Source organism: Herpailurus yagouaroundi, unplaced genomic scaffold, assembly GCF_014898765.1.
Source record: "Herpailurus yagouaroundi ecotype Mexico unplaced genomic scaffold, PumYag 222, whole genome shotgun sequence".
Classification (NCBI taxonomy): Eukaryota; Metazoa; Chordata; class Mammalia; order Carnivora; family Felidae; genus Herpailurus; species Herpailurus yagouaroundi.
Genome location: NW_024412453.1, coordinates 15,672,983 through 15,700,660, shown reverse-complemented (window position 1 = coordinate 15,700,660; position 27,678 = coordinate 15,672,983). Strand labels below are relative to the sequence as shown.

General features: G+C 54.6%; 1 protein-coding gene and 1 long non-coding RNA gene across 3 annotated transcripts in view; one reads left to right on the top strand and one right to left on the bottom strand.

Moving 5' to 3' along the window:
• Positions 1–146: 146 nt before the first annotated feature.
• PPL (periplakin) overlaps positions 147–27,678 on the bottom strand; it is a 45,688-nt gene continuing 18,156 nt past the window's right edge. The window contains exons 2-22 of one of the 2 annotated variants that reach the window (XM_040459085.1): positions 24,123–24,222; positions 18,701–18,855; positions 17,848–17,968; positions 17,182–17,307; positions 17,049–17,087; positions 15,533–15,694; positions 15,320–15,427; positions 13,689–13,784; positions 12,159–12,281; positions 11,912–12,058; positions 11,219–11,370; positions 10,209–10,306; positions 9,859–10,016; positions 9,011–9,189; positions 8,789–8,927; positions 7,786–7,979; positions 6,470–6,620; positions 5,626–5,709; positions 4,846–4,962; positions 4,270–4,362; positions 147–3,626 (exon numbers count right to left, since the gene is read on the bottom strand). In XM_040459085.1, coding sequence (XP_040315019.1) covers positions 966–3,626; positions 4,270–4,362; positions 4,846–4,962; positions 5,626–5,709; positions 6,470–6,620; positions 7,786–7,979; positions 8,789–8,927; positions 9,011–9,189; positions 9,859–10,016; positions 10,209–10,306; positions 11,219–11,370; positions 11,912–12,058; positions 12,159–12,281; positions 13,689–13,784; positions 15,320–15,427; positions 15,533–15,694; positions 17,049–17,087; positions 17,182–17,307; positions 17,848–17,968; positions 18,701–18,855; positions 24,123–24,222 — 5,203 coding nt within the window. In that variant the 3' untranslated portion in view covers positions 147–965. Of the gene's footprint in view, positions 3,630–4,269; positions 4,363–4,845; positions 4,963–5,625; positions 5,710–6,469; positions 6,621–7,785; positions 7,980–8,788; positions 8,928–9,010; positions 9,190–9,858; positions 10,017–10,208; positions 10,307–11,218; positions 11,371–11,911; positions 12,059–12,158; positions 12,282–13,688; positions 13,785–15,319; positions 15,428–15,532; positions 15,695–17,048; positions 17,088–17,181; positions 17,308–17,847; positions 17,969–18,700; positions 18,856–24,122; positions 24,223–27,678 lie in introns of both variants that reach the window. The other variant, XM_040459084.1, reaches the window with a different exon arrangement.
• LOC121019572 (uncharacterized) lies at positions 3,626–26,143 on the top strand. Its single transcript, XR_005785688.1, has 3 exons — positions 3,626–4,375; positions 9,563–9,569; positions 26,133–26,143. It is a non-coding gene; the product is annotated as an uncharacterized LOC121019572 (long non-coding RNA).

Genomic DNA, 27,678 nt, shown 5'->3' with positions numbered 1-27,678 from the left:
CATCATTTCTCCTTCTTGTTACCATATTTGAGCCAATTTTTCCTGCCCTAGGAGCTGGTATATGTGGAATATCCCTTTTGGCCAGAAGCCAAGAGGAGCAGGGGAAATAACTAAGCTTCACATGCAAAAGAAGAAACGCCATGAAGTTAGAATCAAGCCACCCAGGTGTTTATTTTGCACTAGAAATAGAATCCCTAATCCCATTTTTTCCATAATACGTGAGATAACACAGAACATAAAATTCATCTGGTGAAAAATCAAATGTGTAGCATACCCAAATGCCAGTGAGCTAACACACAAGACTTGTAAGGCACTGAAACTAAGGCTAACGGCAACACAGTCCATCATGAAAATATTTTGAGAACCACAACACATTTTCTGATGGTGGACAGTCTGGCTGACAGTTAACCTTCACTCTAGCACCGAAGGCCATACACTGTTCTGGTTTCTTTGCGCCTCTTCTGGCACAGAGCCCAGATCTGTCACCAGGAGGCTTCGGACAGAAAGTGGGCTCTCAGCCACAATCCTGGGGGGGCCGTGAGTGCAGGTTGGCAGCCCTGAGGGGCCCAGTCCGTTGGTATACCTACACGTGTGTGGAAGGGAGGCCTTTCTGCCCTGGGGCGTCTCCACGGGGGGTGTGAAGGCCGGAGCGTGGAGTGGCTCGTCCGCCTCGGTCGTCATGGCTTTAGTTTTTTGGGTCGTTTCCAGGTGTCACACGAAGAGTCTATTGATGGAAATGTGTGGGAAAAGGGACAGAAGAGGGGCATTGTGGTTGTCTGATCATCAGAGGATGAAGCGGGTCCCTCACCCAGGGTGAATGACCATGAGACGGGCTTGGGCGATGGGCTCAGCTCTGCACAGGTTCAGAGCCCGCACAGGGCCACGGAGGAGAAGACCCAGCGGTTCTGGGTGGGAGCCAGCCGGCCAGCTGGGTGCTTCCAAGAAGGTGGAGGGCCGGGCTGGGCCTACTTCTGCCCGGACACCAGGACGGCCAGCTCCTGGATGGACATATCCTTGTTGACGTAGCGCTCGTACTGAGCCGGGGTCAGGCGTCCTTTCTGCAGCGCCTCTTCAATGGAGAACTTCCTGCCAGACTTCCTGTCGTGGATCACGGAGGACTCCCCGCTGGGACCCTTCACCGAGATTTCCTCCCAGTCACACTCCTGGCTCCTGAGTTTCACGAACATGTTCCAGTCGATGAGGCCGGCCCGATGGGCTTCCTCTGGGGACAGCTCCCGGCCCGTGTCGGGGTCGATGACCACGATGGAGCGCCGCAGGTGGTTCTCTCTCTGCTCCCTCTTGACGGCCACGGAGCCCAGGCGCTTCTGCAGCTCGTCGATCTCCAGGTCTTTGTCTTTGGAGAGCCTCTTGAGGTCATCCAGCTCTCTCTCCAGGGACCACAGCCTGGAGTCCAGGTTCGTCCCCGAGTCCGCCGTGCTGGTGGTTCTCAGGTCTCGGGTTTCTGTTGCTGCCATTTCCATTTCTGACTGGAGCCTCCGGGTCTCGAGCTGCAGGCTCTGCCGCTCCAGCTGCAGCCTGTGGTTTTCCTCCCTGAGGAAGTCCAGCTCCTTGGACGACTTGGAGTTACAGAACTCCAGCTCCGACAGCTTGGCTTCCAGCCGACTCACTTCGGCATCCAGTTCCCTCTTGCTCCGGCTCTCCTCCTCCAGGCTGCTCCTGAGCTTCTGGATCTCTTGTTCAGTGTCGCCCTTCTCCACCTGGATGCTTTCAGAGAAGACCACCTTCTCCTTGACCTCCATCTTCTCCAGGTTGATGAGCTGCTGCTTCAGGGTCTCGAGCTCACTCTCCAGGACCTGTCGCCGGTGCCTTTCTTCCTCCAGCTGGACTTTGAGCAGAGAGTGCTCCCGGGCCTGCTGCGGGTCCTGCTGCAGCACCACCTTCTGCTTGAGGGTCACCTTCTCCCGGGCCTCCGCCTCCTCCTTCTCCAGGTCGGCCAGCCGCTGCTTCAGGCGCTGCACCTCCAGCTCGGCCTCCCTGCGCGCCTGCCGCTCGCGGTCCAGCTCCTCGAGCTGGCGCTCCAGCTCTGCGCGCCGGCGCTGCAGCCGCCGCAGCTCCCCACGGAGGCTGTCGATCTGCTGCAGCTCCACCTCGATGCTCTGGGTGAAGGCGTTCACCTCGGCGCGCAGGCTGGGCTCCTCCTCGTACCTGACCACCTCCTGCTGGACCACCTTTTCCTTCACCTGGGACAGCTCCTCCTCTTTCTGCCTGATCTTCTCCTCCTGGGAGGCTCGCTCTCTTTGCAGATCCACTTGCTTCTTCTGTTCCTCTGAGAGCCTGGCCCGCAGAGACTCCACTTCCTCCTTGGTTTGGGGGTCTTCCTGGAACTGGAGGATCTCCTGGACCACCTCCTTGGTCTGCACCTGGGGTTTGGTGTCTTTCAGGGACTGGATCTCTTGCTTTAACTGGTAGATTTCTAAGTCGCACCTTTCAATAAGTCTCGTCTTGTCCACAATCTCCTCCCGGAGCCTCCGGAGCTCTTTCTCCATCTCGGGGTCCGTCTTGTACTTGATGACTTCCTTGGTCACCTCTTTGACCTCTACCTGGGGGCCCCTCCTCCTGAGCGCCTCCAGCTCACTCTGGTAGCTCTTCAGCTGCTCCTCGGCCCCCCGGTACTTGCGTTCCTGCTCCACGAGCTCCAGGCGGAGGTTGGCCACTTCCCTCTCTGCCTCGGGGTCTGGCCGGACAATCTCCCGCACTTTCTCCTGTACCAGCACTCGGGCATTTTCCTCCTCCAGGGCCCAAATCTTGCGAAGCAGCTCAGTCTTCTCCCTCTGGTTGGTGCGAGCCTTGGCAGCCTCATCCTCACACTGGCGCTTGAGGTCACCGACCTCCCTCTCGGTCGCCACATCCCTTTCCACCTTGAGCACCTCCTTCACTGTGATCTTCCCCTCTGCCATGGCCCGCTCCTTCTCCAGCCTCTTCAGCTTGTCCTGGAGGAAGCTCAGCTCCTCTTCGTGCTCCTCCCTGCGTTTGCCCTCCCGCTGCCGGGCCTCCTGCAGCTGCCGGTACTCTGCCTCCAGCTGGGGGTCGTTCTGCAGTTTCACCACCTCCTTCTCGGTGACCCTCTCCTGGGCCCGCTCCTTCTCCTCGGCCAGGGCCGCGATGCGCTGCTGCAGGAGGGCTGCCTCTGCTTCCCGGGTGCCCTTCTGCCGCCTCAGCTCCTCCAGCTCCTCCCTCAGCTTCAGGACCTCGTCCGCCTGGGCTCGGTCCGGCTCGATGCGCAGGACCTCCTTGACCACGTACTCCTGCCCCCCGTTCCTGGTCTCCTGCTCCAGGGCACGCAACCGCAGCCGCAGCCCCTCCAGCTCCTCCTGCAGCAGCTGGTTCTTGTGCTGCTCCTCCACCAGGGTCCGCTGCATCTGCTGGAAGCTCTCCTCGAGTGCGGGGTCCGGCACCTTCTTCAGCACTTCCTTCTGTACCACCGCTTCCTGCGGGCTCCGATTCTGCAGGGTCTGGATCTCCTCCTGTGCGCTCTTGACCTCCTTCTCCAGCTGCTGCCTCCTCTCAGTCTCCTCCTCCAGCTCCTTCTGTACCTTCCACGTCTCCTCCACCGCGGAGCCCGGGGTGCTACCTTGCGGGGTCTCGTGGCTCGCTCCCACCTCCGGCTGCTGAGAAGGAGAAGACAGTGCGTGGTTAATGCGCGGCCTGGCCTGTTCCCACCTGGTCGGAGCGCACCTCAGTCCCCCATGGAAAGGTCAGACCCTGTGACGCCCGAGGCTCCCTCGGTGTCGAGTTCACTGAGTTCCGGGGTTACTTTAGAAGATGGTGAAACAAATAGTTTAGGTTTTTTGAACAGTAAAGTAGTTGACGACCATGGCAGAGCATCCTACCTCCGGTCCTGTTCCCAGAGGCTGTCGTCTTTGAGACGTACATTTTGAGTGCATGCCACATGTTTCTTTTTCTGCAGAAGCGGTCGTCCCCTGTTCTGCACCCTGCTTGGTGCACTCAGTACAGACAGAGGCTTCCACGGTGGCCCTGCTTCATTTTCCACTGTATGGACGGACAGACGTGGGCTTCTGAAAACAAGCTACCTGCCCTGGGGACCCAGCAAATATTTGCTGGATGGAATACGTGCTGCTTTCGTGCTCACAGAAGCGCTGGCTAGGCCACTACCTGCGCTGGTGCCGTCCGATAGCCAGGGACACTGCCACCAGCTCACGGACTGTTTTGTGGGAGCAGAATGAGCCTGATTTCTTACCTGCTGGAATAGTGGGAAGTAGAATGTCTGACCTGTAGGAGATCCATTACCTGTCTCAGGAGACTCAGGGCAAACTCCAGATTGTGAAGCCTCTGTCTGTTGATGGCGTTAACTTCAGTGAACTTGGCAGCAAGAGCCGCTTCCTACGGGAGAGCAGTCAGCAAACAGGAGTCAACAGGCTGAGCAGCAGCGAGGTGGACCGTGTTTGAAAAGTCTGGCATTTGGGGATAGAGGGTAGCTTCTGGTCTCTTGCTACCTGGAATTGAACTATAGTCTCAGCTGCTGGAGGAACTGGATTTAGAGCATGAAGGCGAAAGTCTGCATGACCCTGAGCAGGTCTTCCTCTCGGAGCCTTCACTTACTCATACGCGGAAGGAAGTAACCCCAGCTCTCCACGTGTACTTACTTAGGAGGAGTCCTGTGGGAGCCTCCCAGATCCCTGCAGCAGGCTGTCTTTCCAGGTATATCCACATCACTGCCCGAGAACAAGTCTACCATCTGTTCTTAACCAAACCTGTCTTACCTTATCGAGCACCCACGAGGGCTCTCGGCCCCGTTTCCCTGTTGGGGTGCATCTCTGAGGCCTGTGTGCCGTGCCTCCCCCAGGGCCCGCCTGCACCACTCACCTCTTCCCTCACTTTGGCAGCGGGGGACTGGAGCCTGGCTCTCTTGGTGACGTGGCTACTCCTTCCATTCTCCAAGTCAAGAAGGGACCTTAGTTTCTCTGCTTCTAACTCATAGTCCTGGGTGAGAGAAAGACATGGTGGAGGGCAGACAACCGCAATAGAGACAGAAGTGTTCTTCTGCCCCTTGTAGCGGACTTTGGAGGTCTGCACGGCTGCGTACTATAGTAACGGCCAGGAGGTGCTGAGAAGCATCTACATGCCGGCTGTCCAGAGCTGTGTCCCTCAACAACCCAGGACACGACAGAAAGGAGGCGTGCAGTGCCCTCCCGCCCCAGACAGAGCCCCCTCGGGGCCCCGAGTGTGGGGCTCTGCTCTCTCCCCACAGCACTTGAGCCGGTTCTCCTGCTGCCTCAGATCCCCTTTATTCCTTTGCTGACTCCGTAATCCATCGGCCATGTAGGATATTTCTAGTTTTTTTCTTTTGCTATTGTGAATAATAGCTGCTGCTACGAAGATTTTTATTTATCCTCCATTGTTGTTTTGTTTTTCCTCTGGGATAAATTCTCCCTGTTTACTGCTTCAAGCAGTAGCAATCCCTTCTCTGGTGTTCAGCATCTGGGACACACAGTTTTCCTAAAGGGCTGTGCCCGCTCCCAGGGCTGCCCGCAGTGCCCGAGGACGACCCCCCCCCCCCCCCCCCGGTCTAGCCCTTCTCTGTCCGGCCCTCCTGACAGGACGAGGCCCTGCTGTCTTGCACTCGGCAGGAACTTCCCGGCTCACCTTGACAGCTTGCTGGTACTGCTGGGAGGAGGTGCAGACTTTCTGGACTTCCTCTTCCCTTCTTGCGATCTCATCTAGCAGGTTCTGTAAAACAACAGAGACTTTTAAAATAAAAAATTAAGAAACAAACCAACAAAAACAACCCTTGACAGAGTAGCTGGATTCCTCAGAATCTGAAATTCAACTTCTGTAGTACAAAGTTTCATGAACGGCTTCCTTGTATACAGTTGTTGGTCACAAAAGGCAATTCTCTGACCCTGTGAAGAAGGGCCAGGAAGATCATTGTCTTTGCCAGGAAACCAGTATTTATGGAGTGCTTCGAAATGTCAGGCACTCTTCTAATATCTTCGATCTCATTTTATCTTGAAGTTGTCCTGTGAGGTAAGTGCTATCATTATCTCCAGTCTACGAGTAATGAAATTGAGGCATAGTCACCTTCACTGACTTGCCCACAAGGACATGGCCATTAGGGTTGGAACCTGAGTTTGAATCTAGGCTGTTGGGGTCCTGTGTCCCTCACTCCCAAGACACTGCTGCCTTCCAGCCAACCAGGACTCGGAACTTTGGAAACGGGATTTTTTTTTTTTTTTTTTTTTTTTTTTTTTTTTTTTACCACGAGGGCTCCTCATGTGTTGCTGTAGCTATTTGCTCATTCAGCCAGCCTATGTGGACTGTCCACTCTGGGCCAGGCCCTGTGCTGGGCACTGAGGCAGGAGCGAGGCCATTCTTATTCTCAGAGTTAGGTGCTGGCAGCCAAGCAGGGCCGAGGTCTTAAGGGACCTTGCCAACCTCCGACAGCCCCCATGCCACTGTAGACCTGTGAACACGGAGGCAACCGCCTTACCTTCTGATTCTTCAGCTTGGTCTCCATCTGGCTGAGGGTGTCTGTCTCCTGGGGCTCGTAGGTGGGGATGTGGGACAAGAACTGGAGCATGTGGTCGTAGCCGCTGCGGTAGTCGTCATACGCGGCCCTGGCATGCTGCAGGCTCTGGGCCCTGTGGAGGAAAGCCTGTCAGGCCTCTGCCGCAGTCAGAAGATGCCTCCTGTCTCTCTTTAAAGAACTCCTCTTTGCTCATGTTTTAAAAGCAGGAGGGATCAAATATAACCTAATAGAATAACCTAAACATTGCTTGAAAAGAGAGCAGTTGAGGCACCTAGGTGGCTCAGCCGGTTGGCCGTCCCACTTTGGCTCAGGTCATGATCTCACCATTCCTGAGTTCCAGCCTTGCGTCGGGCTCTGTGCTGACAGCTCAGAGCCTGGAGCCTGCTTCAGATTCTGTGCCTCCCTCTCTCTCTCTGCCCCAACCCGCTCTCATTCTGTCTCTCTCTCAAAAATAACATTAAAAAAATATTTTTTTAAAAAAAGAGAAGAGCAAACCTAAGCAGCAGTAGGAAATAACGAACAGATGCCCATGAAAGAGAACAGCAACAGAGAGCAGTGAATTGATAGACCTCAGAAGAATCAGGAAGCAAAAAGAGGATGTATATACAAATAGAACGAGGAAAGGTACAACATCAGGAATGGGGGCGGGGGACATCCCCTCAAGTCCTGTGAACAGTGAAAATCAGAATATTAAGGACCATTTTATGCCACTAAATTCAACTACGTGATGAGATGGACAAGTTCCTCGAAAGACACAAGCTACTGGACCTGCCTCCCAGGGCAGATGGCCCAGAAAAGTCCAATACCAATTAAAGAGGCTGAATTTGTAGTTAAAATGCGACACACAAAAGCCGCTTGCAGGCCTGCATGGCTGCTCCCCTGGTGGACTGTACCCAGCACCGAAGGAAGGGGGAGCGGGATCTGTTCTACAGGAGCTCTTCCGGAAGACACAAGAGGAGGTCACACTTAGGGACTCCTGAGACCAACAGGACATAGGACAGGAACAAGCAAGATGCGGTGTATGTGCTGTGTTGTCACTGATGTCACGGCCCCCACCCCCCACCCGCCAGCTCCTCAAGAACATTTCTGGAAGTGTACACAAAATGGTAGCCACGCCTGCCTTGGGGTCGGGGCTGGTCGTTGTAATCACCTTGAGGTTTTTACTGTGCAGATGGATTGCTTTTTCCAAAATGGGAAAATCTAGAAAGCAAACCACTTGCGGCAGCCTCACAGCACACGAGCTAGGCAGAGGCTGCCGCCCGGCCACGGCTACTCACCTGAGCTCCACCTGCTGGCGGAGGTTGTCAAAGCGCTGGGCCAGCCTGTGCGCCTCAGCCTCCTGGCGCTCCAGGTCCGGGCAGTGCTCCTGGAAGCGGCTGGCCAGGGAGCTGGAGCAGCGCTTGGCTGCCTGCAGGTTCTGCTCCACGTCACCGAGCAGGGACTCCTGGGCCTGCAGCTCAGAGGCCAGGGCCTGTCGGGGCGGAGAGGCAGAAGGTGGGCGCTGCGGTCAGAGCCCCGGGGTGGGGGTCAGGGCAGCACCACCCAAGCTGCCTGAGGCCTCTGGCTTTGGGGGTAGGAAGCCTGGGTGGGGGTTGGGGAGGAGAAGGACAGGGGTTTTGCCTCTGTGTTTCTCATTAAATGTGGTGGTCATCTCTGCAACGTTCTGTTCCGTCGCCGGGAACACCAGCCGGAAAAACTAACGTGTAAAAACCCTGCAGGAAGCAGCATGTGCCCAGGACGAGAGTGGCCAGCTGCTTTCCAACTTTAAGGCCTGGGCAGAGGCTTTCTGTCTGAGCCAGTTTCCTTGGCTCTGAGGTGAGAATCTCAGCACAGAGCGAGGATTCTGTGGACTGGTGTGTGAATAAGCAGCCTCCTAAGGGCCCACGGACCCGTGTGCCCTCAGGAGTCAGGCGGGCAGACATGTGAAGTGGCCCCGTGGCAACTGTGCAGGTAAAGTAGACGCTGGGGGTGGGGGGAGCCACGTGCTCCCAGAGCATGTGGGCCCCGCAGGCTGGATCTGCTCTCCCACAGATCCTGGAAATCTGGGCGGATTATGCAGATACCGGCACCTGATTTCCACAAGCCACGCAGGTCCCAGGAGTAGCTGGGATTTATGCCACAGCTCTCCAGCCGCAACTTCTGAGTTGGCACACTGCAGCCTTTCAAAACCTGGGGACTCACTGCCCTGAGACTCGGGGCCTCCGTCCCCATCTGTTCAGAGCTGGCAGGCCGGGGGCACCTGGAGAGGAAGGCTCCCGAGGCCCCGGTCCCCAGACTCACCACCAGCTCCTGCCTCTTGCTGTCTAGGGCCCGGCCGCCCTCGGGCACCGTGTCGTCCTGGGTCAACCGGGTCTCATACTCGGCCAGTGCCTCCCAGCCCTGCCGCAGGCTCATCTCCAGGCGGTTGGCCACGTCCACCCTGATGACACGGGTCAGGAGTGAGGGGTGCCCATCTGGCTCCACAGTCCCACCCGACCTGCCCGCCACCCGCCCACCACACACTTCTCCTGGGCCAAGTCCAGCAGCTGCACCAGGCGCTCGTATTTGCGGTTGGTGTCGTCGACCCGGGTCCTCAGCAGAGGTACGCTTCCGTTGCCCGGGAGGGCCTGCATGAAGTCCTGGCACTCAGCCGTGCTGCGTGCCTTCTCGGGCTCGATCCGCAGCAGCTCGTTGGTGATGTTCTGTGGGGACCAGAGCCCCTGGAGTTGGCCACAGCCCAGCAGCCCCCTTCCCTCCAGGGGCCTTGTGGGACAAAGGAAGCAGCTGAGGAAGCCTGAGCCCTCCCTGGGGAGCCAGCCCGTAATGAGCACCCAGGGGAATTGTGACGCAGGGTGTGTGACAACAGACCTCCTGTTCGGTGCACGTCACGGGGATGATTTTATCCATCTTTGGGGGCGACCCCATGAGGTGGGGTGCTTTTTCTCTCCCCATTCACAGGTGACCCTATGACCACTTAGGAAGGGATGCGGCATGACGTGGCCATGCCCCTACCCTGTGCCCGTCGTCCTCTGGCCTTGACTGTCTCTGAGGAAACTGAGGCCTGGGCTTGAATAGCAGGTCTGTGGTCAAGCAACCAGCACGCGGCTCCGGAACTCCGAAGCGGCGTGTGGCCCCGTGCGGCTGGGGCCGGTCACTAGTGTCATCAACACTGCCACAAGCCCACGAGCGGCAAGCTGTGTGGGGGCAGCATGAACCTCGCCTGCCCTTTGTCCTGGGGCGGTGTCTGGGGCACCAGGGCTCTGGCATCTCCTCGGTCATCAGCCTAGCACAGCTCCCCTCACCGCCATCACTCAGGACTTCTGGTGACGTGGCAGGTGGTCCCCGTCGAGATGAGACCAGTCTGGCAGTACCTTCAGGTCCTTGGCCCGTTCAGCGCTGTCCTGCACAGCCCGGCCCTGCTCCAGCGGCGGCCGGAGGATCCCCGTGATAGCCTTCTCCTGCCGGTCCAGATCTCTGGCCACCTTGTCCAAGCCAGCCAACAGATGCCGCCCCTGCTGGTCGGAGGCATCTGCCGGAAGGAAATCGCAGTCAGGTGGCGGCGGGGGGATGGGGGGAGCAAGGCGCAGGGACAGGGCCTAGGAGACCAAGCGGGGCCTTCTGGGGCTGCCCCAGCCTCCCTCACCCCTGCCTTGCCTGTCCCCTGCCCTTCCAACTGCAGCACAGACTGCCCAGAGCCTGGGACAGTGGCCCTGGCACCCACCTCCAGGGCTCTCTGCCTTCAGCACCTCATGCCGCTGCTGGAGTGCGTTCATGCTCCTGGCTGCCTTCTGCCGCACGCTCCGGTACTGGCTGCCCAAGCTGTGGGTGCAAACATGGGCTGGGGGCCTGGGGCAGCCCACTGCCCCCTGTGCTTACAGACCCGGGACTCCAGGTTGTGGCTGGGTGTGGCCCAGAGAAGTCACAAGGCTCGTGGAAGTGGTTTGAAAAGTTAAAACCCGGAAGACATGGAAAATTTGCTACAATGCGGCTCTTTGCTTCTGGAGGCCTGGCATCGTGACTCAGCCTCTTTTCTTTTCTTCATACCAGGTTTTACTACCTAAAGTCATCATTTGTTCCTTTGTCTTCCCCACCAAGACATTACTCCTGAGGTAGCAGTACACAGTAGGTGCTCAGTAAATACGTGCCGAATGGATTCCTGCCGAAGGCATTCCTGAATCACTCATTTAACAAAGGGTTCTTGGGTACATACTTTGCATGCACCAAGTACTGAACGAGGCCCTAGAGACAGTTAAGTCCCCAGGAGCCCCTCCCCACATGAGACTGACACACAGGGTGATGATAAGGGGCAGAATGTGCAGTGGGAGAAGGTGCTGGACCCAAGAGTGGGCAACGCTTTTCCTGGAGCCAGGGTGGAGGGGAGTAAGCTCTTCACAGAAGAGGTAACCAAGGAGCTGTCTTAATTCAAGAGGCCTGAGCCAACCAGACCTCGAGCAGGTGTCTGGGCAGAGGGAACAGCATATGCAAAGGCCCAGAGGCACCTGCAGAGAAACTGCTCGCTGGCTATGCCGCCTACAGCCTGACGTTCACATGTGGCAGGTCAGCCTGGCCAAAGGGGTCTGCTCCTGTCCCACTTGAGCCCCCAAGGGGGTGCAGGTGGGGGGGTGGTAGTTGCCTCCTGAGGCTGAGTCAGGATGCCAGGGCTGTGAACGGGGCCTGAGGGGCCCAGAGGGTGGGGCCAGTCCACGCTGGTTCCCCGCTTGGCCTTGTTACCTCTCGGCCAGAGCCAGGGCTTCGGGGTCAGTCGGGGGGATCACGAAGCAGACGGCGGGGGCGGTCAGCTTGTTGCCTGTGCTGTCCGTGAGGTCCCAGCTCTCCCCGTTGTTGCTCTGCAGGGTGTAGCTGTAGCCCCGTGAGATGAGGCCCTGGCAGGGGCAGGCCAGTCAGAAGGCATGGAGAGACCTGCCCTGGCCAGTGACCAGGGGCCCAGTTGCCATCTTGCCCCACCGCCCGGGTCTTAGCCCATCTCTGTGGCCCTCCCCAAGACATTTCAGCATAGAGACTAGGGAGGGTACAGCTGCACGGGGATGTGTTAAATTTGCTGTCTCAACATCTGCTTGGATTTCCCTTTGGGGAACCCCCCTTCCCACAGTCCCCGACTACTCAGGCTGGACATGTGGCTCAGGCCCGGCCAATGAGAGAATGGCACCTGCCAGCCACAGTGATTGGTTTAGGCAGGACGCCGGACTTAAAGCTGGTAGGACAGAGGAGCAGGGCAACTGGTGGGGTTCTGCGGGGGACTGGTAGAGTGACCCCAACCACAGAGACGGACACAGGTCCCTAGAAAACACTGGTGTGAGGCCCTGAATCCAGCCTTACAACTCCTAAGACCTTTCAGCGACACGAAAGGGGCAGCTCTGGGCCCAGCCCGCCCAGGGCTCCAGGGGCACCTGTGCAGCAGCTCACCTGGTCGCTCTCAAAGTCACAGAGCGCCTCCACGGGGATGGGCTTGAGCGGCGTCTCCCGGCGGTACTTGAGCGGCACCACCTGCTGCCCTCGCTTCTGCAGGCCCTGCACCACACGCTCGTACTTGTCTAGAGCCTTCTCCTGGTCCTGAATGCAGCAGGGGGAGGGCCGGGTTGAGACACCGCCTTCCCCAGGCCAGACGTGCAGGGAGGGGCGTGGGGAGGCCCTCGCCGGGCCCGTCACTCACATCCAGCTCCCGCAGCAGCAGCTCAATCTGGTACTGGTCCTTGAAGTCGGGGCTGTATTTCTGGTTCAGGTCTGAGTCCACCTTGCACAGCAGCTCCTGAGCAGCCTTCACATCCCTGTGGAACTAGGGGACACCAGATGGCCCTTTTACGGACACAATCCGGCTATGGCTGCAAGCTCGTGCCCAGGCAGGGCCGTCCCTGCCCCACTCTCCACAGCTCAGAGACCCCCCCCTCCCCCAGTCGGCTTCCGGGTGGCCTCTTGGACCAGGGCCCCTCCCACCAACCCCCATGAGGCCACCTCCAGGACGTACTAAGTTTTCATATATACATACCGTTAAGCTTTCGGTTCTTTTCTGTTCCATTCCTCTCTTTGGGCTAGGGACACCCTGACTTAAATGCTACACTTTTTAAAGTCCCGATACACAGAAGACAAGCCTTGCCACTTTGCTCTAGAAATTTCTCCTGTCCATTTTCCAGTCCATCCGCTCTGAAACCACTCCTGGTCAGCTGTCCCCTGGGACGTGACCACGAACAGGACTTAGGGATCCCTGTGAAGCTCACAGCCCAGTGGGGGTCTAGACACTGAACCAGGAGTTACAGGAATGCCACCTGAGTTCCAGAGTCCCCAGTCCTCAGAATGAGGTGACCAGCTCTTGTTAAAAATACACATTCCTAGGACACCTGGGTGGCTCAGTTGGTTAGGAGACCGACTTCAGCTCAGGTCATGATCTCACAGTTTGAGTTCGAGCCCTGCGTCATGCTCTGTGCTGACAGCTTGGAGCCTGGAGCCTGCTTTGGATTCTGTGTCTCCCCCTGTCTCTACCCCTCCCCTGCTCATGCTCTGTGTCTGTCTCTCAATAATAAAAAAATGTTATAAAAAAAAAAAAACCACATTCCTATGGAAATCAGACAGTTTCCGCCAACAAGGAATGGGGCGAACACAGTGTGGTCTGCCTATACAATGGAATACAGTTGAGCCATAAAAGGGAATGAAGTTGTGATTCATGCCATGACATCGATGACCCTCGAAAACAGGTTCAAGCGAAAGAAGCCAAAGACACCAAAGTCCACATAACATGTGAGTCTACTTTCACAAAAATGTAGACTAGGAAAATTCAGAGAGAAAGAGCAAGGGGGCTGGAGAAGGGAGAACGGAGGGGTTGTTTCATGGGTGCAGACTTCTTGTCTGGAGGTTCTGGAAACCTTTCCAAGGTGAAGGCTGCACAACACTCTGAATGTTAAGCCACTGGACTGTGTGCTTAAAAGCGGCTAAGATGGCAAATTTCACATTATATATAGTTCATCAAAATGAAAACCCCACACTCATTCCTGGGCTGGTCAATCAGATTCTCCAGCCCTGTCCTCCAGGGAAGACAGACCAGGGCCCAGCAAGCTTGGGGGCACACCCACGTATGCCATCAAAAGCAGGGACACTGGGAGGCTCCTGGAGGAATCAGAGCTGAGGCCACGAGTAAGCCAGGTAGGCACTGAGTGCTCCCAGCAATGGTGCTTCACGGCTGGCGGTGTACCTGGTGGTAGTCTTCCATGTATTTCAGGTGACTCTCCTCACAGATGAGCAGGTTCAGGTACTCCTTCCAATCTGCATGCACAGCCTCCATGTGCGCCTGCCAAGACAAGGCGGGCGGGGGGGGGGGGGCAGGACACTGCTTGGCAGGGTTCTGGACCAGAGAAGGGTGGGGAAGGGGGCATCTCCCTGGATGTGGCTCCCACAGAGGCACCCAGCTTCTTCTTGGGCATGGGAGGAGAGGGGACATGGTGAGGAGCCAAGCAGGGTTGCCGTGTTCGTGTACTTGGGCTGTGCACTGCACAAGGAATAAGTAGGGCCTGCATCTTCCCAAAGTGGTACTCTTAAAAATTCTCACAAAGGCACTGCAGAAAATTGAATGGTGTCCCTCCCCTCCCCAAATTCATGTCCACCCAGAACTCAGAATGTGACTTTATTTGGAAATAGGGTCTTTGCAGGTGTAACTAATGAAGGATCTCAAGATGAAATCGTCCTACATTTAGGGTGGGCCCCAAGTTCAATGACTGGTGTCCTTATAAGAAAAGGAGATGAGGGGCTCCTGAGTGGCTCAGCGGTTAAGTGTCCAACCTTGCCTGAGGTCATGATATCACGGTTTGTGAGTTCAAGCCCCAAGGCGGGCTCTGTGCTGTCGGCTCGGAACCTGGAGCCTGCTTCAGATACTGTTGTCTCCCTCTCTCTCTGCCCTTTCCCCACTTGTGTTCTGTTTGTCTGTTTCTCTCTCTCTCAAAAATAAACATAAAAAAAAATTTTTTTTTTTTTAAAGTAAAGGAAAGGAGATGAGGGGAGCCTGGGTGGCTCCGTGGGTTAAGCGTCTGACGTCAGCTCTGGTCACGATCTTGTGGTCCATGAGTTCAAGCCCCGCGCGGGGCTCTGTGTTGACAGCTCAGAGCCTGGAACCTGCTTTGATTTGTGTCCCATTCTTTCTGTCCCTCCCCCACTTACACTCTGTCTCTCAAAAATGAATAAATGTTCAAAAAATATTAAAAAAAAAAAAAGAAAAGAAAAGGATATACAGACACACAAGGGAAACAGTTATGTGACAACAGAAGCAGAGATATGAGTGAAACAGCCCCAGGCCAAGGAACCCCAAGGACTTCCAGCAAGCACTGGAAGCAAGGAGAGACACAAGAGGAGTCTGTCCTTGAGCTTCCAGAAGGGACAAGCTGCTTGCCAACACCTTGACTTCAAGCTTCTGGCCTTCAGACTGTGAGACCATAGGTTTCTGTTGTCTATACTTTTTACAGTTTATTTTTTTTCCAGTAATCTGTACACCCAACGTGGGGCTTGAACTCATAACCCTGAGATCAAGCGTTGCACGCTCTTCTGACTGAGCCAGCCGGGAGCCCCAGTTTCTGTCATTTAAAGCCACCAAGTTTGTGGTCATTTGTTAGGGCAGCCCCAGGAAGCTGGTACAAGGCACACTGCATGGGCTTGAGAAGTCCAGGGGCCAAGGGCAGGACGTGGTAAAGGGGAAGACAATGAGACCAAACATGGTCAGACCGAGCAAGTAAAGACAGCACGACAGAGCAACAGAGACACAGGATTCAGGACCCTCATCTTGGGGACTGCCTGAGGCCACCCTGGAGGAAGCACCCCTTCCCAGGGCACACGCACCTCAATGGAGTTCCTCCCAGGGTGCTCAGCGGCCAGCAGCTGGTCCCCCTCGCTGTGCAGCTTGTTAATTCTCTCCTCTTTGGCCTCCAGGTTGCGGTTGATGAAATTCTGCATGGGGGGCGGTGGGGGGGGGGGGGTCAGCACTCAGGGCCCAGCCGGCAGCCCTGCGCCCCTCCCAGCCCCTCCCCGGATGCCCCAGGCCGCTGGGCCCACCTCATACTGGCGCCTGCGGCTGGGGTAGTCAAGGTTGCGGTCACTCCAGTCATACTGCATGCGGCCCTTGGCCTGCTGGTCCAGCCAGTACAGCTCGTTGGTGCAGCGCTGCATGTAGTCTCGCAGTGTGCTCAGGTGCTGCTGCCGTGCCTGCGACGCCGCCTGCGGCAGACCGGTGGGGGGGGGGGCCCCCACAAGGACGGGGCTGAGCCTCCCTCTGCACCTCCCCCAGGGCCCGGCTCTGGCCCGCGAGCAGACAAGCCTGGCTCGACGCTTCCTGGCCGGACCCCCTCAGACCGGTGCTCAAACAGTTAGTGCTCAATAAATGTGAGCATTAGCAGCTTCCACTTTTGTCTTTGTCACAATCCCCGTACAGAAGGCTGGGAGGACAGTAGCAAACTGCCACCACTTTCCACGTGAGAAGGGGTGGGTGTGGGGCCGGGAGGAGAGGGAGGGGGGAGGGATGTTTGCTCAGCAAACAGGGACAGTAGCTAACATGTCCATGGGGCCTGCCCTGTGGCATGACTGTGGTAGGGCCTTCTCCCCAGCGGAGGCCATCCTAGGAGACAAGGGCTCGAAGGAACTCCGTTTTCGTACACGTGAGGAAACCGAGGCTCCAAGAGGCTAAGTAGCTCTCTCCAAGTGTCCCCACCAACACGGGATTGGAAGCGTCTGCCCCAGAGCCCCGGCATCCTCACATCTGAGGTGTCTGAACCCTTGCAGCAAGGAAAGATTTATGCATAACTTGTGCAATTTTATTTCAAAATTTTTTTTTTTTTTTTTTGAGAGAGAGAGAATGGGCATGAGCAGGGGAGGGGCAGAGAGAGGGAGACAAAAGATCCTAAGTAGGCTCCACGCTGATGGCAGAGCCCGATGTGGGGCTATAACCCACAAACTTCAAGATCATGACCTGGACTGAAGTCAGACACTTAACCGACTGAACCACCCAGGTGCCCTAACTTGTGCGGTTTTAAAAAGAACACATTCTTGGGGAGCCTGGGTGGATCAGTCGGTTGAATGTCTGACTCTTGATTTCAGCTCAGGTCATGATCCCACACTTCGGGTTCGAGACCCGCATCAGGCTCTGTGCTAACAGTGCAGAGGCTGCTTGGGATTCTCTCTCCTCTCTCTGGCCCTCTCCCGCTTGCTCACATGCATGCTCGCTCTCTCTCAAAATAAACATTAAAAAATAAAAAGCACGTTCCTTAAGGATTTTGAAGAGGGAAACAGGAAACTTTTTCTCAAGCACATGGCATCATACTTGGTGGACACAGAAGGTGCTTAATAAAGAAATAAAGCAGCAGATTGTAGGACGGGCCATATCCGTGGGCTCCATCAGGGTTTTCCGTGAGCACAGAGCAAGGTGGGATGCTTCTCAGGTAGGGACTCAGGGTACCACCTCCTTCCCACTTACCCCTCTTGTTCTGTTTGAAACGTTTACTGCCCACGTCTCCTGTGTCCACAGCCCTGACTGCCCAGCCCTCCTCCCTCCCCATTCCCTGGGGGCCTCGCTCACCAGCAGTTTCTGGTACTTGGCCTGGAGGTCGCTGTTCTCCTGCGGATAGAGTCGAGGGAATGGGTTGGGGTGGGGGCTGCAGGTGTGAGCCCCTCCCTCCCCGGGTCCAGGCCCGCTCCACCACTGTGCACACCTTGCCGCCGTCCTTGGCCAGGTGGGGCCCGATGGCCTTGACCTCGTTGTGGAAGATATTGTGGTGCTCCACCTGGTGATCAACCAGCGGCAGGTCTGTCCCAAAGTTCTGGCTGCTCAGTTTGTCCTGGGAGGGTGGAGAGGACCGGCAGAGGGTGGGCGAGGGCCGGGGGACTCACAGCCCCCCCCTCCCCCCCCAAGAACCAAGGAGGGAGCCAAGGGTCCCTGGGAGAGATGCAGGGAGACACTGTCCCCTCTACCACAGTGTCCTCTCACTGAATCTCACTGTCACCTCCGAGGCCCACACGGTTGTTTCCATTGCACACGTGGGGAAACAGAGGCCTGGCCCAGGTCAGCCCACTGAGAGAAGACCACTGGCTCCAGCAGCCACGCTTCTCCGTGGCGGAGGGCATAGGAAGAGCAGCCGGCCGCTCCTCCTAGCCAGCCAGGACCCCAACGACCAGAGCTGGAGAACAATTGCAGGACGGTCCCCATCTCCACCACTTCTGCTGGGTGACCCTGGGCGAGACGCTACACCTCTCTGAGCCTTGCCCTTTTCCCCGGTACAGACGTCGGAAACATCAGGAACACCACCCTCAGAGACAGGACCGTGGTACCCATTACATGGCGGGATCCACCCCGCACACAGCTGAAGCCTGGGCCGTACCAGCTTTTCATCCACCAGCGCCGCCCAGTTGACCTGGGGGTCTACCTCCTTCACCACCAGGTTGTATATCTGCTTGTGTTTCCCGCGGAGGTTGGTCACACGCTCCTTCAGCTGACGGATGCTGAGTGGAGAGAATGGCCATGCTAGTCAGTGGGGCCGGTTGGCAGGCCCTCCGCCCATGTCCCTTCCCCCAGCAGGAGCCTCATACCCCAGACCCCGGCCTGGGGCTTTCTGCTTAGTGGCCTGGAAGCACAGGATGACCCGGCAGCCTTGGGTTCCACTCACTAATACCCTCCTTTATCCTTCCTTCCCCTATCAGCATTTCCCCAGGGCCTACAGTGTGCCCAGAACCATAGAAGGTTCTGGAAGAAATGATCAGGTTCACTGCTCTCTGGAGCCCCCCAGCGAGCGGGAACCACAGGGGTGGTGTGGACCGTGACAGGAACAGCACAGGGGTTCGTGGGGGCATCAAGGGACCCTTGCCCCTGCCAGGGTGGGGAGTGCAGAACAAGGTGGGAGGCACCGTGGGTGCCAACCTATCCACATCTGAGCTGAGGGGAGAGCCATGAGCATGGGAAGCTGGCTGGGGCGTCAGGCAGTGTGACAGAGTGCTCAAGAGCTTGGAGGTTAGACAGCATGGTGGTCAGGGAGCTGTGGTCACACTATGACCAGAACAGCCTGGGCCTCAGTTTCCCTGACTACAAAATGGGTTGTCATGAGGATAACACGAAGTGTTTGGCATGTGTGTGGCATCCACTTAGCCCTCAGTAAACCCTGACTTGGGCTCTGGGATACTGAGCAAGCCTGCAGTCCTCCTGCCCTGTGTCAGGAATGCAAAGCAGAGGGGACCTACTCTTCGGCAATCATGTCTCCTTGGGGATGCTTCATGTGCTTGGCGATGGCTGCATCCGCCTCCAGCACGTACAGTAGCTTCTCGGAATCCGACACCTTCTGCAGGGTCGTGTCCCGGTGCTCAGGCTGTCTGCCCTCCTGCAACCAGGCCAGGTCCTGTGGCAGTCAAGACAGAGAGGCAGACAGCAGATGGGGATTCAGTGGGTGTGGTGGAGGTAAGGAGGAGAGAGCCAGCACGGGGCCCCCTGGTCCTGCCTCGCCTCTCCTCTGCCTCTCAACAAACAGCCCAAGTGCCCACTTTTGGGGGCTCTGAGACATAGCCGCGAATGAAGAGGCACAGCCTTGCTCAGCCCCGTCAGGGAGACCACCAGGTAAACAGATAAACCTCACAAAGGTGACTACAAGTTCGAACATGTCAGTGTTTCCCAAGGAAACACACCAGAGGTTGAATAGCGGGGACCTGCTTTTATTTGTTTTTTAGTTTTATTTTTGCGAGACAGAGAAAGAGACCACACATGGGCACACAGGGGAAGGGCAGAGCAATCTACATTCAGCTCAGAGCCCCATGTGGGGCTCCATCTCATGACTGTGATATCATGACCTGAGCTGAAATCAAGAATCAGAAACTTAACTGACTGAGCCACCAGGTGCCCTGGGGACCTACTTTAAGATCCAATGGTCAGTGAGCCTCCTGGGAGATTAGGACACCAGCTAAGAACTAAGGATGAAAGAAAAGAGTGTTCTAGGCAGAGGGAACAGCCTGTGCAAAGGCCCTGAGGCAGGAAAGGGCAAGCATGTGGCTGGAAGGCAGGCCAGAGGAGGAAGTGGGAAGGGTGCCAAGCAAAAAGGCCACTCTGTATCCTTAAAGGCAATGCCTTAGGGCTCTACAGGGTAGGAGCGGAGCCTAAGAGGGCAGTGCAGTCAGGAGTTGTGACAGGGCCAGGTGGGAGCTGAGGGTGGCTGATGCTGGGGTGGCATCTGCAGAAATGGTGAGAGTAAACAAAGGGTGGATATTTGGAAGGTACAATCAGTGTCGCTGATGAGCCCAGGGTCTCTGCTTGTTTAGAGAAGAATAACGAACTGGCAGTCAGGACAGCAGGTGTCTAAACATAGCCTATGAATTCACTTAGTCAACATTCCTGAAGCCAGCCACATGCTGTGTGGGGCTCCAGAGACCCCAGGCCAGCGGGGAATGCCTGCGCTGAAGACAGACCGGAAGTAACACGGGGGGCCCCCAGAGGAGCCAGTGCCCTCCCCAGCTGGGCCTCAGGGCCCCCGTTGCTGCCACGGGGATAAGGAAGAGGCGTCCAAGTGAACTGAGGAATATCTCAGTTCTAAAAAGATGGATCCACCGACAGGCTCTGTCAGGGATGAGCCTTGGGGACTGCAAAGCAAGAGAAGCCAAAGGCCACATGGTGTGGGGCTGTGCTTGTGTGAACTGTCCTGGATCGGCTAATCCATAGAGACAGAGAGTAGATGAGCGGTTGCCAGCGGCTCAGGTGGAAACAGGAACTAACAGTAAATGAGCACAAGGGATCTTATTCGGGGGGTGAAAATGTTCTAAAACCCATTTATGGAAATGGCCGCACCACTCAGTGAAGTTACTAAAAATCGCTGCATCGTAAACCGGGAACGGGAGCATTTTGACATGTAAACTCCGCCTCAGATCAGCCTGTTACAGAAGCAAAAGTGAGTGGAGGTGATGTGGTGCCTGGTCCAGAGGGCCCTCAGAGGAAGGAAGAAAAGGTGTTCAGCCCATGTGTCCCCGCCCAACTCCAGGAAGACTGAGGGGCGAGTGGGGCCAGGCGCCCGGAGGGGCTTGGGTCTGGCCAGTTAAAAAAAAAAAAAAAAAATACAACAAAACATCACGGTTCTTGGCTTGGATGGAATTTTATCCACTCTATCATTTGCAGCAGACCTGCAGCTCTCCTGGGCACTTACAGTATCAAAGATTAATTTTGCAAAAGGGGGAAGTAAATTAATCATTACCTCATTCGTGCAAGTGCTGTGTGGGAATGCAGGCCTGCTTGAAACATGGCAGCTGGGATGAGAAAGAGAACATCTAGCTGAGAGATGCCATGTAGGAGTTCAAGAGCTCACAGTCGGGCAAAACAGATCGATGGTGATAGAGGTCAGCCTGGTGGTTACCTCTGGGGGATGTGGATTGGGAAGGTCACAAGGCAGCTCTCCGGGACATGTTCTCTATCTTCACCTGAGCAGTGGTCACACGGTTACTTTCTATATACCTTACAGAATGGATAGCTCAAGTAAAAGGTTTTTACAAGTAAAAACAAATTATACGGACTGATGTATCTAATAAATTACACAGGGCGCCTGGGTGTCTCAGCCGGTTAAGCATCTAACTCTTGATTCGGCTCAGGTCGTGATCTCACTGTTCCTGAGTTCAAGCCCCATGTTGGGCTCTGTGCTGACAAGTGCAGAGCCTGCTTGAGACTCTGTCTGTCTCTCCCTCTCTGTCTGCCCCTCCCCTGCTCATGCTCTGTCTCTGTCGAAAATAAATAAATGTTAAAAAAAATTTTTTTTATTAAAAAAAATTATACGCGTGCTGATGGTCAGATGAGTGATGAAGCAAATCTAGCAGATGCTACTGGTGGAATCTGGGGAGGAGAGATATGGATGCTCTCTGTGAAACTCTTTCAACTTCCTCCACTTTTAAAAGTTTGGCATAAAAGGTCACATGTGGCCATGTTGTACGATTCTGTTTATATGAAATATACAGAAGTAAATCCATAGACACAGAAAGCAGATTAGGGTTTCTGGGGGCTGCAGGGAAGGGGAACAGGGAGCGACTGCCTTTGGGTATGGGATTCCCTTTGGGGGAACAGAAATGTCTTAGAAACACACAGACGTGGTAGGGGTCCAAATACCACCGACTTATATCCTTTAAATGGTTAATTTTATGTTATGTGACTCTCACTGCAATTTAAGAAAACAGGAAAATTCAAGGGAACTTTTGGGTAATTAAACAGTGATGTTTTCTTCTGAGAAATGATAGGAAGGAAGGAAAGAAGAAAGAAAAAGATTAGTTCCTATGGTCATCAGAACACAGTTTCTTTTATCAGGTCTGTTCATTTGAAGTTAAAAAACAGTTCAAAATTATCCCCCAAGCACATCCTTGTTACCATGAGTCATTAAGCAAATAAAGTCAGAGCACTAGACCCTCCTATTCACACACGCACGCCCGCGTGCACGCATGGGAAAAGGTCAAAAGATACACCAAAATGTTAAGAGCTGATCAATTTCTCTGGTGGTGGAATTATACATGATTTTAATTTGCTTTGTTATACTTGTTTGTTGGTTCTGAAATATTTGTAACAAACCCATATTCCTTTTATTAGGACAAAATTAGGACACACCCAAAAAGCTGTTTTCATTTAGGAAATAAAATAGCATGACACCATATGAAGAGAGGAGTAAAGATTCCTGGGGGGCTCATTGGTTAAGTGTCTGACTTCGGCTCAGGTCATAATCTCAGGGTCCTGAGTTCAAGCCCCATATCGGGCTCTGTGCTGACAGTGCGGAGCCTGCTTGGGATTCTCTCTCTCCCCTCTCTCCCTCTGTCCCTCCCCTGCTCTGTCAAAATAAATAGATAAGCTTAAAAAAAAAAAAAGATTAAGGGGCATCTGGGTGGCTCAAACTATTAAGTGTCCAAAGAGTTCTAGCTGTGGCTCCCTCTCTCTGCCCCAACCCTAATGCTGTCTCTCTCCCTCTCTCTCTCTCTCAAAAATAAAACAAAAGGGGAAAAAATTTAAAAAAACAATAACAACAAAAAAAAACGACAGAGGAGCTGGGACAGAGCTGCGGCCTGAACAAAAAGCTAGCAGCGGGGGAGGGGAGGCACTATGGCAGGTAAAGGCGGTGGACAGGCAGGTGAGCACAGGAGAGGAGCCAGGGGAGGCCCCTGGCAGGGAGCAGAAAGCTCCACTTGCCTTTCCTGCCTTCTGTCCCCACACCTCCATCTCTCACTCCCAGCTGCACCATCCCTAGCCCACCCCATCCCTCAGGTGTCTGGGCGCCTGTGGATCAGCCCTTGGGTGGGTGGACACCTGCATGGTCATGGGGGGGGGACAGCTCCCTCATGACCTGTCCACCTTCCATCCCCAACTCCGCTGGAACCGCCTCTTGGTCACGCTCCTGGGTAGGAATGCAGGTGAAATACAGACCATCCAGTTAAGTTCAAATTTCAGATAAATGATGGATAACTTTGTATTATAAGTATATCCCATAGTGTTCTCAAAGTCAAATTTAACTGGATGTTCAGTATTTTTGTTTTCTAAATCTGGCAACCAGACCTCTGGGATGCTTCTGGGGCTAGCTCTGTCACTGACTAGTCACCCTCGCCCTCTCTGAACCTCAGTTTCTCCAGCTACAAAATGGGTATAAGCTCTACCACACTGGGCTGGTGGGGGGCTCAAAGAGAAGATGATTGGGGGCACCTGGGTGGCTAAGTTAGCTGAGCGTCCAACTCTTGATTTTGGTTCAGTTCACGATCCCAGGGTTTTGGGGATCAAACCCCACATCGGGCTCTATGTTGACAGCATGGAACCTGCTTGGGATTCCCTCTCTCTCCCTCTCAAAATAAATAAACTTAAAAAAGAGAGAGAGAGAAGATGATCATCTTGGCAGCTCACAGGTGTGGGGGCAGCTCCAATGTCCCACACAGTACAGACTCCTCAGAAGAGTATGGTTCAGAGCAGTTGTTAGCCCATGTCACAGACGAGGAAACTGAGACACAGACAGGGAACATGATTTTCCCAGCTTTCTCTCCTCTGCAAGAGGAGGATTGCATGCAACTAAGGAGTGGCAGGTGTAGTACAAGAAGAATAAGGATATGATGATAATATTGAGCCCTGAAGTACACCTGTTTAATCTCATCGAATCTTTACAGCAGCCCGGAGGTGGGGATGATCCCTCTTACCCTCTCAGAGGGAATCACATGCACAGAGAGGTAACGTGACTTGCCCAAGGTCACACAGTAAGTGGCAAAGCTGGGATCCCAAGCAGGGCCTGGCTCCTGAGACCACGATTCTCCTCCAGATAGGGTTTGTAAACTGCAGGAACTTGACCCCCAGGGTGGGGGGCACTGATGTGTGCCCATTATCAACAGCAATAATGACGTTTCTCCATCTCAACACTATTGACATTTGGGGCTTGATCACTCTGTGTGGGGGGCCATCCTGTGCCCTGTAGGGTGTTTATCGGCATCCCTGGCCCCCACCCACTAGATGCCCAACCACCACACTCCCCCAGTTGTGACGGCTAAAAATGTCTCCAGATGTGTCCACGTGTTCTCCAGGGGCGGGGGACAGAATCCACCCCACCCCCAACCCCTGGTGAGAACCACTGGACCAGCCAAGACTGGCGGCACAGGGGGACACAGGGGGGCACAGGGTGGCACTCACACTCTGCATCTTGGCCTCCGTGTCCACGATGTTCTTCTCCACCTGGTCGGCATTCTTCTGCAACTGCTCGATCAGATCGGACAGCTCCTTGTTAGAGATGCTGTGGGCACAAGACAGGAGGTGGGCCAGGGTCCCCACCAGCCTCAGAGGGGGCCCCCCCAACCCCTGCCCTGGGGTGACATCACTAAAGCCACAGAAATGAGGCAGCACGGGGCAAGGGCTTCTATTTCTCCATGTTGGCAGAACACCCTCACTGTGTTCTTTTTCCCCCTTTTACTGAGATAGAATTCACATACCATAAAATTTAGCCTTTCAAAACCTCTAATTCAGTGGGTTTTAGCGTACTCACAAGGTTACACAGCTATCATCGCGATCCAGTTCCAGAACATTTTTGTCACCCAAAAAGAAACCCCATTAGCAGCCACTCCCCATTGTCTCTCCCCCCAGCCCCCACTAGTCTACTTTCTATCCCTATAGATTTGCCTCTTCTAGACATCTCACACAAATGCGATCGTATAATGTATCTGGCTTCTTTTACTTAGCATGGTATTTCTGAGGTTCATTCAGGTTATAGCACATGACATTCCTTTCTATGGCTGAATAAGGTTCCACTGCATGAATAGATCACATTTTGTTTATCTAGTCCTCAGTTGATGGACATTTGAGTTGTTTCCACCTTTTGGCCATTAGGAATCATGCTGCTGTGAACATTCGGACCCAAGTTTTCACGCAAGCTATTGAGGATTAAATATCTGGCACTTGGAATCTTAAATATCTATGCACTTGGAATAAACTCTACGGAAACACAATGACATTACGTTCTACCTGGACACTTGGTCACCTGCACACATCAAAGCCTAACCCTGCCCTCTCTTGCTGAAAAGCGGGCCTTGGCATGTATCATGGTCAAGTCAGAGCTGGGTTAGCACCAAACTGAGACTTGAAATCAGAAGAGTTTTCTGATTCCACGTAGCTTTCCGGGTGGGGTGTTAGAACAGGAGGGAGGTTGTGCAGGCAAAGAGCTGGGCACCTATTCGGTCCCAAAGGTTTGTGGTTATAGTTGTTAAGGAGCGTTACTGATGTGTGCCCAGCCCCGCCTCTATTGTTGTTTTCTTTCAACAAAGGAAGAAACAAAAAACAGAGAGGGAATGCAACTTGGCCAATGTCACCCAGACAGTCAGTAACGGTCAAGATTAGCACTTAATTCCCCAATCTCCATCGAAAACCCTTTTGTAATGACTCCACAGAGGAGCCCAGGCAGCCCAGAACCCAGAAGTTTCATTCCACCTGCACACATTAAGCGCCTACTGTATGCCAGGCCCAGCACTGCACACAGACAAAGCCTCACCCTCTGAGAGGTCACCCCGCTAGATGGGGAGGAAATCAGCATTTACAAAAATAGTCACAAGATTGAGATAGAAGGCTAGGGATGCTCAGAGGAGCCTCCTGGCTGGTGGGATGGGGATGGGACTGGTCACTGAAGGCTTCCTGACAGAGGTATGGGGGCTAGGTTCTGAAGAATGAGGAAGAGTTTGGGGTCTAGGCATGTCCCTTGAGGTGGGCCAGCCCAGGGCAGGTCAGGCCACCCCCTCTTCAGAGTGGAATTTCCAAATCAAGGCCTGGGACCCACCTACTGTGGCATGAAACGTTCAGATTCTCAAGCCCTAACCCAGACCCTCTGAATCTGCATTTCCAGAGCTGGGCCCAGGAAGGTGTATTATTATTGCCTTTGCTTATACAGGTTCTCCAGGGGACACTGATACCCCCAGATTTCAGGGTCTGCCACTGCAGGTATTACTGGTATGGGTGGGGGGAGAGCCGAGGAGGGGGTCAGAGACTGGCACAGCAAACAGAACCTGTGAGCCTGTCCATCCATGCCTCAAACCCTGCCTGAGAGCCTGCTCTGTGCCAGGCCTGGACACACAGGAACCAGGGGAAAGAAACAAGACCCAGGCTACACCCTTTGCTAAGTCAATCAAGGAGGCAGCCTTTCCTAAAGTAGGGTCCCAGAAACTCCAGTCCTGTAAATCACTCCTAGAACAAAGGCTTTGTCAGTCAAGGCAGTTAGGAAAACCTGGCCCCTCTAGAAGTCCATGAGCCAGTAAAGGCTCTGAGCAGTCCTGCAGCACAGAAAGGTGGTATTCAGCGGAGAAGGCAAGGAAGGCTGAGAAGAAAGGAGTATGTGCAGAGGATCCCAGTAAGGAAGGGCTACCAGGTCATGGGCTGAGCCCAGAACCCCCACGGCCTGGCTTGTCAGACCACGTGGGGAACATGAGCATTTCCAGGCCCCTCCCCACATAGAACCATTGATCCTCAGCCTGGCCTGCTGCACTCAGATGGAGTGAATCTGAACCCAAAGATTTGACCCATGACTGCTCGAGCCAGCATGGGGAAGGTGCAATGTGGAGTAGGTGGGAGCCTTTGGCCTGGCCCAGCCCCACCTCAGGACATGCGGCCAGCTCCCAAACCAGGCCCTTCATTGACTGGGCAGTGTGAGGAAAGCGCCTCCTGGACCCTGCCTTGGGCCCTGCCTGGACCCAGCCAAAGCCCAGCACCACAAGGGGACAAAGGAGGGGGTCAAACAGCCAGTCCCGGGAACCTGGTGTTCCTGGCAGAGAAGAAAGGAGGGTTCAGTGGGAGCTTCTGGCCAGACAGGCATGAGTTCCAAGTCCAGATAGGGCATTTTCTGCTTGGACCATCTCAGGCAAGCACCTTTCCCTCGAGGTGCCTCAGTTTACCCATCTGTTAACAGGAGATGACCACCAAGGCATCACGGTAATTTGACGATGCACATGCTTCACCAGACATCAGGCATGTTCACAGGCACCGCCTCGACAACACCCTCACCCCAAGCCCCTGGGAAGGTTTGTGTGTCACTTTATGGATAGGTTATAGGAAACCAAGGTTCAGAGATGTCAAGGTGCTTGCCCAGCATTACACAGCTTGTGAATGAGGCTCCCGGACTCTCTTCTCAGGCAGTCTTGCTCCACAGGCCACTTCGTCAAACACTGGGCTCACAGTTCCTCACAGGGGCACTGGGAAAAAAGTCACAAGCCAACCTCCAGCAACAACTGCTGTCCCCAAAATACTACGAGCTCAGATTTGCTTTCCACACGCCAGGCTCTCCACTCATTTCTTACTTAATTTTCATGACAACTCTGGGAGGTAGGTGTTGGCCCAGTGGGTAATCATCTTATTATCCCCCCTTTGCAGATGTGGAATCTGAGGACCAACGAGTTTCAGTAACTTTCCTAAAGTCACACAGTAATTAAGTGTTAGAACCAGAATTCCAACCCAGGCAGGCCCCCAAGTCGATGCCTTTAATGACCCCATGTGACAATCCTACAGGACTGCCAGCACATCCTAGGCATGTAACAGATGAACTTACAATGCCAAGTGCCCTAGGCCACAATGGGATATCACTTCTCACCCACTAAAAAGGCAATAATCAAAAAGACCATAACGATTTGGTGACAAGGATACACAGAAATCAGACCCCTTGCTCACAGCTGGTGGGAACTGTAAAATGGTGGGGCTGCTTTGGAAATTCTGGAAG